Source organism: Apus apus, chromosome 3 (assembly GCF_020740795.1).
Source record: "Apus apus isolate bApuApu2 chromosome 3, bApuApu2.pri.cur, whole genome shotgun sequence".
NCBI classification, from domain to species: Eukaryota; Metazoa; Chordata; class Aves; order Apodiformes; family Apodidae; genus Apus; species Apus apus.
This window is the reverse complement of record NC_067284.1, coordinates 62,944,307-62,959,189: the sequence shown is the minus strand read 5'-3', so window position 1 is coordinate 62,959,189 and position 14,883 is coordinate 62,944,307. Positions and strand designations below refer to the sequence as shown.

General features: G+C 43.1%; 1 protein-coding gene and 1 long non-coding RNA gene across 3 annotated transcripts; one reads left to right on the top strand and one right to left on the bottom strand.

Moving 5' to 3' along the window:
* Positions 1-442: 442 nt before the first annotated feature.
* On the bottom strand, positions 443-7,132 carry LOC127382646 (uncharacterized). 2 transcript variants are annotated; one of them, XR_007889013.1, is made up of 4 exons: positions 6,994-7,132; positions 4,684-5,114; positions 3,195-4,161; positions 443-1,024 (listed from the first exon to the last, which is right to left on the bottom strand). It is a non-coding gene; the product is annotated as an uncharacterized LOC127382646 (long non-coding RNA). The 2 variants fall into 2 exon arrangements; XR_007889012.1 differs by having other exon boundaries at positions 4,684-7,132.
* Positions 7,133-7,677: 545 nt separating this feature from the next.
* Positions 7,678-14,342, top strand: DEGS1 (delta 4-desaturase, sphingolipid 1). Its single transcript, XM_051614194.1, has 3 exons — positions 7,678-7,836; positions 8,765-9,507; positions 11,267-14,342. Exons 1-3 carry the CDS (start codon positions 7,755-7,757, stop codon positions 11,411-11,413), a joined length of 972 nt encoding a protein of 323 aa, XP_051470154.1. The 5' UTR covers positions 7,678-7,754; the 3' UTR covers positions 11,414-14,342.
* The last annotated feature ends 541 nt before the right edge of the window (positions 14,343-14,883 follow it).

Below are 14,883 nucleotides of genomic sequence, written 5' to 3'. Positions count from 1 at the left end.
AGATTAACATAGTGGTTGTATTTTAATCACCAAACAAATCAGGAATTGTCTGGAATTGTCTGTTCAAACATTGTATAATTGTGGGAAAACAGACATTTTTCCTGAAACTTCAGCTACAGTTTTTACTTCTGAAACATATTAGTTCATATCAGAAGTAACATTGCAAATGCCTAAGTTTTGGCAGACATTTAATTTTCAAAGAAACTTATTGGGTTGTTTAAACCTTTTTAAAAAAAGGAAAGTTTCTTGAGAAAAGCATGAAGGAAGTGATAAAAAGTTATCTGGGGAAAATGTTAAAATTGTTCAAAAAGCATTTGCTAGTACTGGTCTTCTATAGCTCTTTTTTTTTACTGTTAAAGATCTCTCTTGCTGTTCAGTTTCAATATACTGGCATATACTTTACCTTTTAAAAAATAATAATTTTGAATCAAAGGGTCAGCATGATAGCTATAATTAATGTGTATCATTTGATACAAATTCATGTAATGGTCATTCATGAAGACAAAATCATGTAATACTTTTTGTTAAATACTTGTAAACAAGTATAAACCTTTAATTGCATTTACTGAAAAGGTTTATTCACACATCTTTCACATTAGGTTCTTCATATTTAGTTTTTAGATTATGCAAACAATTCTGCCCCTCTTCCTTCATGAAATACAAATAGTTTGAGGTTATTTGAGAGTGCCTTTTATTTATGTGTTGGTGAATCTCTAGTTGTATGTACACTGAAATGGAAAGAACAACAGCCTATTGTTACGTGAAACATTCTCCATGGATGGTGCCAACTTGGAACCTTCAGCTCAAGGAAGTATCACGTGCTGTGAGTTTGCAGGTGCATCCTGATTCTCTGTGTGCTACCAAGTATAATAAAACTGAACAAGACCCATGAAACTTAAAGAGGTAGAGGGGAATTTTACACACAGGCTTTGAGAAATACCACAACAGAGGTACACTTCTGCTTCATTTCCTGGGTAGAGAGTGAGATGTTTGTATCAGATGGCTCTCAGACTGGAATAATCACCTATAGATGGAATGCAGAAAACAAAATTAACTTAACCTTTAGTGGAAAGAGCTGGAACATTAACTTCTGACACCATATTGTCCCTTATTAAATAAAAAGATTAATCGTGCAATATATATGAACAAGTTGATAAAACAGCCTGAAGTAAAACTAAATCACTTTTGACTGTAAATTTCTATGCAAGTTTACATGAGCTGGTGTATCAGCTTCAAAAGTTCTACTTGGTTGTTACTAGTGATTGTGTATCTGTTCAAGGGAGAACCTCAAGCTACAGAGGCTAAGATGTTGTTTACAGAGTTACTGGAAAAATTGTTTTATTTGCAGCCAGCATTCAGTTTTAGTACTTGTAGCAAGGGCTGAAACTGAACAGCACAAGGATGAAAAATAAATGTCTTTTGCAGTTAGTTTCTTAAAAATAGCTTGGAACTAGTGAGGCTTGCTTTTCTTTTTGAGCTTGCTTTCTAAAAACAGCAGCTTGCTTTCTAAGCTACCTTTTGTTTCACTGGGGATTTTTTACAAATTTGTGCATCTAGTGAACGTGGTGAAAATGGTATCAGATGCCACGATGGTACTTTTTTGAGGAAAAAGCTGCTTGCAACCAGGTCTTGCTCTCCAAATTGAACACCTTGTATGTCAATGCAGTATGCAAGCACCTTCCAAACAAGGGACCCCTGAACGAAGAAAAACTACCTGCTTAAAAGATAAATTTATCAGATCAAAGAACATACAGAAACAAATGTTAAGTTCTTCAGTCCCTGACACCCGGCATAGCACATTCACAGAATGACAGAATATAAGGGGTTGGAAGGGACCTCCGAAGATCAACCCTCCTGCCAGAGCAGGACTAAAAAAACTAGGGCAGATCACTCAGAAAGACATCCTGACAGGTCCTGAAAGTCTCCAGAGAAGAAGACTCCACAACCTCTCTTGAGAGCCTGTCCCAGTGCTCTGTAACCCTCACAGGAAAGAAGTTCTTCCTGAGGTGGAACTTCCTGTACCCGAGTTTGAGTCCCTTGCCCCTCATCCTGTCACAGGGCAAGTTAATCAATCAAAGGAATTAATCACAGCACCCAGAACTGATAAGACAGCTGTGTAATGTCCTCAGTCTCTACAGCTGCTATAACAAAGGCCCACTCATACCCTTTTGGATCCTTAAAATACCCTTTCCTGAGGTAGCCTGTGCCAAGGATGCATGGAGCATCTGAGCTAGTCACTATGAGGTGCTTTTCCCAGTTACTCCAGTGAGGCTTATTTTGGCCTCCAATACAGTCAGCTCTTGAGATTCCCCTGTCACTCCAGAAATACTGATGAATTGAGGAGAAGGACTTGGGGGTAATGGTAGATGAGAAGCTCAATATGAGCTAGCAATGTGCACTTGCAGGCCAGAAGGACAACCATGTCCTGGGCTGCATCAAAGTAAGTGTGGCCAGTAGGTCAAGGGAGGTGATTCTCCCTCTTTACTTGTCTCTCATGAGACCCCATCTGGAGTACCGTGTCCTGTTCTGGAGCCCCCAACATAAGAAGGACATGGAGCTCCTGGAGAAAGTCCATAGGAAGGCCACAAAGATGATCTGAGGGCTGAAGCACCTCTCCTACGAGGACAGGCTGAGAGAGTTGGGGTTGTTCAGCCTGGAGAAGGCTCCAGGAAGACCTCATAGCAGCCTTCCAGTACCTGAAGGGGCTGCAGGAAAGCTGGGGAGGGACTTTTTACAGGGGCATGTGGTGACAGGATGAGGGGGAATGGATTAAAAGTGTAAGGGGGGAGATTTAGGTTAGCCATTAGGAGGAAATTCTTTAGTGTGAGTGTGGTGAGACACTGGCACAGGCTGCCCAGGGAAGCTGTGGAAGCCCCATCCCTGGAAGTGTTGAAGGGCAGGTTGGATGGGGCCCTGAGCAACCTGATCTAGTGGGAGGTGTCCTTGCCCATGCAGGGGGTTTGGAACGAAATGATCTTTAAGGTCCCGTCCAACCCAAACCATTCTGTTATTCTATGACCATCTGTGTGGTTCTAACTTGACAGCCATTGAATCCACACAGTTCAATAAACTCAGTTGTCTTTCCTCTCCACCTGGCTGGAGGCAGGGTCCTTCTAATTGTGAACATAGCACTCACTATTGGCACATGGGTATGTGTAGCTTGCATGAATTATGCTTTAATTCCTCCTACTTACATCGGGGATCTGAAGTCCATCTACTCTGGCTGGAGAACTGCTCACTTGAGACTGGAACAGCCATCCTCCTGGAAAAACGCTCTCGTTTTTGTTCTATCTTGCAATTTGCACACTCATGCCTGTAGGGCAGCTGTAGGTTTTCCATCCCATCTCTTGATGTCCTCTCCATAATCACATAGAAAAAACCATGGGGCAGTTCATGTCGTGTTCCACCTCTTTTGAGCCAGTGTCACAGGAGGATGTCTTCTCCTAATGGCTGCAGCATGGGCCCATGCAGGAGAAGAGTTAGGTCCATTCTGCACCCTGGACAGTCTATCGGACAGTTTATCAAACAGTTTTTCAAATAAGTTCTCTTATTTCTCAGCCATTTTTTCCATGGCCGAGATGGAGGCCTGTAGGGGGTCAGGGAGACAATCTTCATACCACTGTGCTTTGCCAGCCATTTCACCCACAGACAGTGTCTTGCCACCTTCTTCCCAGACCAATGTTGCCAACATGCAGGCATAAGTCAATGGTGTGCTCTGCACAAACTTCTGCAATGTATGTATGTTGCATGGCATTTCTTCAGGATGTATAATTGTCTGTGGGTCACTATAAATAATACCTTGGACAGCTGATTCTCTCAGATACTAACACATTATTCTGCAGTGGTCCATTTGCTCCAGCAATATAAAATATTGTCCTTAAAGGGAAACCTGCCCTTTATGGCTAACAAGAGTTGCCTCCAGAGGCTTCGAGCATCTGGCTTTCTCTCAAGTGCCTCATCAATGCCTCTGTCTCTGGGCAGGTATCCCAACTGCTTGCCTTCTCTAAGTTACCTTCAAGTTTATGGTATTGGCCCTGGTATCCCAGTGATGAAGCAACCAGCTGATAAGTGGCTCACCTTCACGACATCTCAAGTATTTTCTCATAATTTGCAGCTCCTTCAGAGATAAGGACTGGACGGCTGTTCAGTCTGTCACCACCCCTGAAGCACAGTCAAGAAAATCAGTAATAACATCCGCAAATAAAAAACAACAAGTAAACAGTAATATGATGCATACAGCAGGTAAGGCAGCATTGTGGCACTTAACTGAACAAAACTCTAAAAATAGACACTATATAACACTGCACTCAACAACAACATGCTATGAGCTGTTTTAATTTCCAGCCCCTTGAGACTCTCAAAGGAAAAAAATCTGGTACTCTCTCAGCTGGGCTACTGGGTCTCCTTCTGACACAGCCATAATTCAAATTATTCAGGCAACATACCAGAGCTGCCGTTCAAGCCCCACGTACAGCACCAATAAATCTGTCAAGGGTTTAAGGTTGGGCTGGCTATTAAAAGGCTGTCAGATTCTCACTATTAATCCTTTTCCCTTCCCAACAGGAGAAAGGAAAGAGAGAAAGAGACTTACAGGTTGGAAAGAAATTAAAAGAGTTTTAATGAAATAATAACAATGAAACAGAAAGGTAAATAGTATTAGTAAGAAAATAATGAAATACTTACATATACATCAATCTCTCCTGATGATGATTGTCACCACCAATGCTGCAGCACAGGCACTGGAAAACTTCCAGACCGGAGAGTGGCAGACAGGAACTGCGTTCAGGAACACATGGATCAAGATTAAAGGCAGAAGAAAGGACAGAGTCCTCCTTGGACACTGGTCATGGACGAAGAGAGCTTGATCCTCGTGTTCCTCAGCTTTATACTGAGTATGATGCATATGAGATGGAATACTTTGTTGGTCAGCTGTGGGTCACCTGCCCAGTTCACTCCTCCCACAGATGTGACCCTTTTTACTCCCTTTCACTTACAGCAGAGTAGCAGTTTAGCAGTGAACTTTGTTTTACTTACAGGAATACATATAAGCAATACCACTACATACCTTTGCAGTACATAGAAATATCAAGCAGCATCAGTCCTAGAAGCAGACACTGAAAAAAGATGCTCTTGATTTCTGAAAGTACACTCAGAAGAGATGTAACTGAAAGACAAGATTACTAAAAAGCTAATTGGTTCAGTTCTAGTTCCAACCAGGACAAGTTCATTAATGTTACAAGGATGCCTTCACATAATTTCTTAACATAAATGATACGACTGTATTGAACAGAAACTTAGTTGCACTTACTGAGATCTTCTAACAGTTAATTTTGGGAAGCACTAAGATTGCCTAAGAATTTTCAACACCAACAGCCCCTTGAAAATGGGATGACACAAGATTTAGTTAATTGTGTCTTCAGACAGGACTACCCCATTTCCTGGTGTTCCTGATGGTTTTAAGATAATTGGCAAATTACAGCGATAGATTGCTATTTTGTTCATAAGTAAATTCAGTTTGGAGTATTATATTGCAACACATCTGCTAGTTGTGAACAATTCTGATAGTGTCCAGTTCCATTCCTCTGCTACTTTGCACAATACCTGGAGCAGCTCACTTGTCCGTGTACTCTCTGCTCTTACAGTTGTGCTTACTGGATCTCACCTTCCTGGTTGGATGAGGATGCACTGACAGCTTTGGTTTACATGTAACTGAGTCTTTTGGATTCAGCTGGATCTCTTTGTCTTTGAAAGGGAAAATGTTAGATACAAAAACTGTTAGCTTGCTGGAGACCTAACAAATTTGATTTTGTTGTATGGGCTGCTTAAACCAGAAAGACTCAGTGATTAAACAGGGAAAACACTTTGCACTCCAGGACACTTGGGCAATTAAATTCCCTCAAACTTACTTTAAAAAAAAAAAAGTTGGTTAAACCTTGTTTGGCTGCTATGGAATGTTTCATTTTAAAATCTAGGATCTTTGATTTAATTACCCAACCGAATTTGCAGTGCTGTAAACCTGCCTCTGTGTACTGAACTCGTGATGCTGTTTCTCTCCTCCAGTGTTCCTGCCACCCCTCTTATCGGCAGACACACTTGTTCTTTTGGCAGGATCCATCCCACGGATGAGGAGGTCTTTAGCACAATCCTGAACAGCAGTGCTAATATTTGAACTACAAGATGAAGGGAACATTTTCAGAAATATTATTATGTACAGTGTTTGGAGTGCAGTTGAGTGAAACACTTGTGATCCTAGCAATTTTGCAGTCAGCTTCTGCAGGTAGCTCAAAAGCACTGGTTTATTGTGAAGCAGTCACTGACCTAGAAAGTAAATCTGAACATCCCTCGCAAGAACAAAATGCCTTGATGAAAGCTGAACATCTTTTTTACCTCTTCCGCTGCATCAGTCCTCACAAAATCTATGAAACTCAGATTGTGTGACTGAAGAGGAAAAAGCTATGGATAAACTTTTCCATCTCACCTCTACTTGCTCACTTTTTCACCGCTCATCAGATCCTAATACACACTTTTAAAAATGCAGGTAAACAAAAATATTCATGGAGCTGTTATGTTTTATAGACCCTGCACTTTGTCCATTACTTTAGATGGTGAACATTTTCAAGTAGGGTTTGCATTTCCCCTACATTTGCACAGTTGTACATGGGGCTTTTAGAAACTAGCACGTATTACCACTTTTTATTATTACTACTGAATTTTAAGCAATGCATCCTAAACTTGAGATATTCACATATCGCATTAATAGACAGGGTATAATTTCCTCTGTTGTTTTCATCACTATTATTGATTTAGATAATTTTAATTTCAGCAGATTTATGGACAACTAAAATCCCAAGCAAGCAATCATTAGACTTATACACGATCTTTGTAACTGAACTGCTCACAGTCGATATTATATGAGAAACAGATGAAGAGACACATTAAATGGAGCTTAGCTCTTACAGTGGAGTTTGTCAAGAAGTTCTTAAAATATCTTACCACAAGAAGTGAAGAAAACAAGGGACCTTCCCACAGGCCTTTTGAGTTGTAGTTCAATAAACCGTCCACACCTTTTGTTGCAGAGCGGGGACAAAAATAACTTAACCTCCCTCCTTAGATATTAATGGTGCAGACGGCGCTGCAGACGGCACCCCGCACATCACCCAGACCCCGCCGCTCGGGCCCCTTCTCCCCCAAACCCCCGCCCCGCGGGCCCCTTCTCCCCCAGACCCCCGTCGCTCGGGCCCCTCCTCCCCCAGACCCCCGCCCCGCGGGTCCCCCCTTGTGCCGCCAAGCGCACGCCGCGCTGCCGGCGCTGCCGCCAGGGGATGAGCCGGTCCCGCCACCTCCCGCGGGAAGGCCGGGGCGCCGCCCCCCGGGGCCCGCCCCTCTCCCGTGAAGAGGGGGACGCTCACACGACCCCCCTGCGGGGGGAGCGGGGGCTGCGGGGCGGCCTGTGCCCCCCCGGGCCCCGCAGCGCCCCCGCGGCCGCAGCCGCCGCCCCCCCCCCCCCCCCGGCCACGGCTCCGCGGGGCCCGGCTCCGCCTGGGCGGGGCCCGACGGCCCTGACAACGGGCAGCAGCCAATGGGAAGCGAGGACGGGCGGGTGGGCGGGGCGCGCCGCCCAACGGCCTCCGCAGCGCTATAAAGCGGCGCTGCGCGCCCGCCGGGCGGTGCGGAGCGCAGGGAGCGATCGGGCCAGCTGTGGTTGTCACCAGCCAGGCGGGGCAGGGGGAGGCGGCGGTCGCCGCGCTGCCGGGATGGGTAACAGAGTCGCCAGGGAGGACTTCGAGTGGGTGTACACGGACCAGCCTCATGCCGACCGCCGCAAGGAGATCCTGGGTGAGGAGGAGGAGGGGTGGCGGTGCCGCTCCTCGGCGGCGCGGCGCGGGGGGGGCAGACCCCTACAAGATGGCTGCCAGCCGCCGCCGCGGGGGCTCCGGCCGCCGCCGCCAGCCGGGAGCGGCTCCCGGCAGGGCAGGCCGGCTGGCGCACGGCGGGGCGTGCGGCCCGGCGCTCCTCGGGCCCCGGGCCGCTGGTGGGGAGCGGCGGTGGCCGCGGAGGCGGGAGCCGTCGCCTTGCCGGCGCTGGCGGGGGAGGGGAGGGGAAGGGAAGGAGCGCTGGGGGCGGCTGGCCGGCCGCGCCGGCAGGGCCCGAGCTCCGCGGCGTGGGTCGGGCGGCTGCGGCTTCCCTGCGGCGCTGCGAAGGGAGCTCTGGGCAGCCGCGGGGCGGCGGCGGCGGCGCGGACACCCCGCCCTGCCGGAGCTGCGGGCCGCTCCCCGCCGGCGGAGCGCGGTGCGGGGAGGGGAAGGAGGGGAGGCGAGGAGCGGAGCGGAGCTGAGCGGCGGGTGCGGTGCTGCTGGCCGGGCTGGGCGGCGCGCGGGGTGCGTGGCGGTCGCCGCGTCGTCGGGGAAGCCGCCTGAACGGGCGCTGGGCTTGCTCGAGCTGCTGGTGGCTCGTCAGCTCCTCCGAGTCGCTTGCTCCCTGAGGAGCGGGACGGGGGGTACTGGTGCTCGCTGTGTAGGTGTCTAGTTGCCGAGCAACAGAAAAATGCCGCAACGGTTTCATGATAAAGGATTGGATTGTAGCAATCAGTGTCACGACTGGCAGAGGTGTGCATTTGTGTTGCCTTTGCAGACAGCTCCAATTGGGAGGAAAGGAAGAAACGACTATCTGCTTTTGTAATCTAATAGGCATAGTTGGTGGAGAGGAGAGCTTCTAAATAATCCCCTTTTTTGTTTGTTTTTTTGTTTAATTCTTTCCTATCTAGCTAAACATCCAGAGATAAAAGCGTTGATGAAGCCAGACTACAACTTGATCTGGGTGGTTGTGCTGATGGTTCTTGCGCAGCTGGCTGCATTTTATCTGGTTAAAGACTTGGACTGGAAATGGGTAATCTTCTGGACGTACGTTTTTGGAAGCTGTGTTAGCCACTCCATGACTCTGGCTATTCATGAGATCTCTCACAATAGTGCCTTTGGCAACTGCAAAGCAATGTGGAACCGATGGTTTGGAATATTTGCCAACCTCCCTCTTGGTGTCCCATACTCTATATCCTTCAAGAGATACCATATGGATCACCATCGTTACTTAGGAGGTGACGGAATTGATGTGGACATTCCTACCAACTTTGAAGGGTGGTTTTTCTGCACTCGTTTTAGGAAGTTCATGTGGATTGTTCTTCAGCCTTTTTTCTATGCAATTAGACCTCTCTGCATAAATCCCAAACCCATTACTCGACTTGAAATAATCAATTTGTTGGCTCAGCTTTCCTTTGATGTCGTGATATATTATTTGTGGGGAGTCAAATCCATTTTTTACATGCTTGCTGGTTCATTACTTGGACTTGGGTTGCACCCTATTTCAGGACACTTCATAGCTGAACATTACATGTTTTTAAAAGGACATGAGACTTACTCCTACTATGGGCCTCTTAATTTGCTCACTTTTAATGTTGGCTATCACAACGAACATCATGACTTTCCCAATATTCCTGGCAAGAGCCTTCCACTGGTAAGTTTAATTCCAAGGTTATTAGTTTTTCTTTAAATAAGCCCTACTTTTAACTTGAAACTCAGGTAGAAGAATGGGAGTTGAGGATTAAAACAACCACAAAAACAAACAAACTAGATCAGTTTCTAAGTTGAGTGATGAAGGGGGTGTAATTACTTACCGTTTTAGTGCAACCCTGCCCAAGCTTCAAATGTGCTGGCTGCTCAAGCCTCTTTTGTAAAAAAGTTGCAGATACCTTTGGAGATTTGTTGGCTCTGTCTTTGAAGTCTTAAGGACAATTCTGTAATGTGTACTTATCCTTGAATCTCTTCTGCCACTGGTGGGGCAAAGAGATGGTTTGAGGTGCAGCTAATGTTTGTTGTACTGTTGGCCAATGTTTAATAGCTTTCTATTTTGGACCATCTCAGTTTCCTCTAGTGAGAACCTTTGAACCCTAAGTAAGTATCAGCTGTACTTTGACAGAATTAAGACTTCAAGCTAAGACTTTACATCAGTGCGTATGCATGGGTAGCTGGTGTGAATTTTCAGACTGGTTTCTCCCCACTTCAGTATTCGCTGGTTTCTTATAAATAGGTGTTTAATGCTCACTGTATACATGTTTTCCAGTTGGAGCATGGGAATCCAGGTTTCCAGGGCTACACCTAAAACTCATGAAAAGTGTTCTTAATCAGAAGAAATTCACAGTTTGTCAGCAACTATAATTTGGTTTTGTAGCTTTGTTACTGCACTTGAGCCTTGTAGGCTTGTCTTTGGCATGGTCTAAACTTGACTGGTGAAACTGAGGTGAAATAACTACTCAAGCACTTCTTTAGCAGGGCAGTTTAATTCTGTAATTGGTTTGTTGAGACTTTTTTGTTTATTTTGTGGTTTGTTTTGAAAAAAAAGACATTATTTGTCTTATTCATAGATTCCATCTTTTAAATACAGTTGAAGTTGCTTTAACTCACCACCTTTGATACCTACATCTGTTCTGGTGAACCACCACTTCATTTCTTGCCCCAGTACTTCAATTGTAAATAGGGAAGGATTTTTTTTTTTTCAAGTATTTAATTGCAGAGGTAAATACTCAGCTCTTGATCAGTAGCTCTGATAAGAAAACAAAGCCTTCTTTTAGAACAGTGTAGTTAATTTGTTTGGTCTGGACTCTGCTATGCTGTGTGCTGATTCCAGCTGGGGTACTGGTGAGCTGAGAAAAATACCTGTTGAATAAAAGTATATTGGCTAGACACATGATTCTATAGGTGTGATGAAAATGATCTTCAGCTCCAAACCAGGCATGCAAATATATTGGGTTTGTTACTTATTTCTGAAAACAGAAATAAGATGTTTCTTCTAAGTGTTGAAGTTTGAAACTGTATGTAAAAATAGCTATCTTAAATGGCTCTTCTAGAACTTACTACATCCTTTTTAGTGATACTTGAATACCTATGAGTCAGCAGTGAACTGAGTCACCAACTAGCAACCAAACTGCTTCCTATTGTGAGCTACATCATTTGGTAGGTAGCACAGTGAGCAGTCTTCAGAGTGTTGGTGGAGTTTGTTCTCCTTAACTTCAATATAAAAGGTTCATGTGAAGTTTACTTAACCAGGGAGTTGCTTTTTCCATCTAAAAACTTTCATGCTGTGGCACTAATAACCTTTCCTATAGAATCTGGCTTCTAAACTGAAACTTCTAGTACTTAAGTCACAGGTTGAGGACTAAAGTTGTCATGATTTGTGTTAATATAAATATTAAATAAACCTCGTATCTCCTCTTTAGGTGAAGAAAATAGCAGCTGAATATTATGACAACTTGCCACAATATAACTCTTGGATAAAAGTACTGTATGACTTTGTGATGGATGACACAATCAGCCCATATTCACGCATGAAAAGGCAATTAAAGGGTGAAGTGAAGCAAGATTAAACTTCCGGCAACGAATAAACTTTGAAATGTCTGCTTGCTTGAAAGTGGCTGGTATAAGGTCTCTTGCTAAAGATGTCCACCAGTGTCCTGAGTTAAGATGTACAACAACATAGCAATGCATCTTTAAAGATTTTGTAGCAAACTCCTACCAGCTATAACATTCCTTGCAGTCCTTTCATTGGTTTAATGTGTTTGTTTGCCTAAGGATCAGTGTTATATGCATAATGCTAAATCACTTTGTTACAGAATTTACTTTGGCGGGTGTTAAATCTATATAAAATACCTGTTTGACTCTTATGTTTTAAAAGTTCTCAATATAGTACACTGCCCCAACATGCTATTTAGATGACTGTAGTGTTAAAAATGTTGTACTTACCTGTTAATTCTAAACTAACATGATTTGTTAACTTAAATCTTCTGTTGAACCTGTTTCCTAACATATGGGTTGAATAACTACATTTGCACAGAAATGTTAAGTTGGCTTGTGTTTAAATATGTAAGGTCATTTGAAGCATTGCTTTAAAGTTCCACCTTTTCTACTGAAAGTACCTTAAAGGAGCGGTATATCAGACTGAAACTCATCTTGGAGATGGTTTGTGAGATTTCCTTGTAAAAAGGTGAGCAATTCAAGGGTATTACCAGCTTTGCCACCTACTTTCTCAACTGCTTGCGTTAGCATACAGCTTGAGCAGCTAGCATTTTGAATTGTATTATGTAAGCCACAAGGTAACAATAGAACTACTGGGGTTTTCATATTGGAAAAATCTTGCTACAGTTTGGGGTTTTTCAGATCTGCAAAGAAAAATTATTAGGCTTGTCCTAATTGGTTTTGCTGTTACTGTGGTTTTAAATATTTACACTGCTTTGGAAGTTTGGCTTGTATGGTAAACTGAGTCAATTGAAGCAGATACCGGTCTGGCAAACAAGACTAGCTACAACTACTGACAGCTCTATCTATTAAGCACATTAGTCATTTGTGTACACAGAAAGGTGTTTCGCAATGATCTTGATTTCCAGCCCCCCTTCCCCAAACCTACAGTAGCCTGCATAAACATTTGTCTGTCTTGCATATTAAAATGTGGTGAGAGCACAGATGGTGGTATCAGATTTCCTGCCTACAAAGTTTTTAATTTAGAACAGAGAATGGATAGACTTGCTGAACACTGAAGAATCTCTACAAACCTCAGCACAGTGTATTTGCCTTCTGTCATCTAATGCATTGATGATGGCTTTAAGCTGTCAAAGATGGCTAAAAATCACCCTTAGTTCTCCAATGGTGATCCTATGCTATATTCTTCACTTATCTCAAAGATGAAATCTGACAAAGTGGTAAGTCTTAGCTGCTGTCCACACTGGTCTGCTGTAAGTAACTTAAGTTTTAGATGCTTTCAACATTTTTTTTAAGAAGATAAGTGCCTGAAAAGCATGTATTTCTTAACCCTTGCTTGACTGCAGTCCTGTTTTCCATTTTAAGTGTGTGGGCTCTTGTCTCTGGTTAAGCAATAGAAATGATATGAAATTGTGCCAACCACTTACAAAATTACTTAATTATGATGTCAGCAACATGCTAGCCAGCATATTGCTCAGGGTAGACTGTAATGCCAAAATATACTTTTTAAAAATGTGAAAATACTTAATAAGCAAAGATAAAAAGTCCCTTTATTAGGACTTCAGTTTTAGAGAAATTTGGTGTTAAGCAGATGCAGGACTTGCTTAATTGAGTGGTGATAGAGATGAACTTTTAAGAATCATTGCCTCAGAAGAAAACTGACTTGTTGAAAGACTTCCATTAGGCTTAAGTTACAAAACAGTTTCTTCTTGAGGCACCTCAGCATGATGGCTCAATTTGAGAAGCGAAAGGTGGAATTAAATCTCTTTGGATGGCTTACCATAGCTGGATGAAAAGATGGAAAGTGTCTCCAAAATGTCTTATGGCTAAAAGCCAAAGTTAAGAAATGCAGTCATTCTGGTTGCTTACTTAATACAACCAGAGTTTAGGGTCATAATGTTATACTTAGGCTTAATTACCTTAATTATCATGGAATCACTGATGCCCTTTACTGTTCTCCCAGTGGGTAGTGCAAGTGTGAATTCCTGCTTTTAAACAGGTCTGAAATTGCCATTTCTCTTGTTTATAATAGCAATTGTTGCTTTAAGGTGTTCTGTGATCTTCCCTTCCAAATCTGACTATAAATGTACCTTTTTCACTTGAAAAGCTGCAGAGTAGTGTGAAACTTTGAGGCAGATATTTATGCTTCCCATAATTTTTCTGCAGTATCTGCTACTGCATATCTTTGGAGAAGATTTACTGGACTAGGTTATTCTGAGCCAGTGAGACTTAAGTTTGGATCTATACCATGGTCTGATCCTTGCAAGCATTGGTAAGTACCATTCTTAAGCATGTAGTTCATGTGTAATACACAAGAGGCTCTGGCATCTAACTTCAGTGTAGTTTCATCCCTAGAAGAGTCAGGAGCATTTCTGAACCACTGGTAAAAGGAATTAAGACCAGATGGACTATGTGATTAGTATTTGATATATTCGAAGGGAGTAACTACTTTTATTGAGTCATACTAACAATGTGGTGTGTAGTCCAAAGGTATGGCACAAAACCAAGAAAAAATACGTTAACAAACAACAACAAACATTAACCATCTAGTTACTCCTTTTAAGGAGTTAAATAATTTTTGTTACTACAGTTAAACTACATCTGGCAGAAACAGGTTAATGTAACTTTTGAAATACTTTATCTGAAAGTTGGAGGGAGCTTTGACTAACCAATGAAGAACAAATTAAAGAGCATTAAGAACCCTGTTATTTAACCTAATTATAATTTTTAATCTATTTAGGTGGAATGAGTTAACTTTGTCCTTTATACATGCTTGTTAGAGTTTGTTCCTTTCTGTGTAAATAAAGCATCTTACTAGTTTGTCAGACTTCTTTGTATATCAGCTGGGAGCTGTCAAAACAGAGCTGATCTGGGGTCAGCTGTGTTAAACATGTCATCCAAGTATTTTAGCTGCAGTTAAATTGTGCAGAGCTCTGAATGCCCTCCAGGGCATTCAGGGCAACTTAACATTTTCAGAATAAACTGCATTGCATGGTTTTTAATCCCCATCCCCTTGATTATTTGAGGCTGCTGAAGTGGAATAAATAATGCATCTGGATTCTGACCATACTAAGCATTAATTTTCCCACAGGACAGGTGTGGGTATAGCCCTCTTTCAAAGCAGCTCTTGCCTCTGACATTCTTGTTTTGCTGTTGAACCTGTTCCACAACAGTGACAAATTAACATCTTTTAAATGGGTGCATCTTTCTGGCTACAGAGCTCCATAGTTTCAGATCCAGGGCAAGACCAGAGGTCAGTTAAAAAGTAGTTAGGACTTTCAGTTCTGTGTCTGATAACTTCCTCTGGTTAAGTCTTTAAATGTAGCCAGTAAGCACATAATGCGTACTTAGTCTATAGATG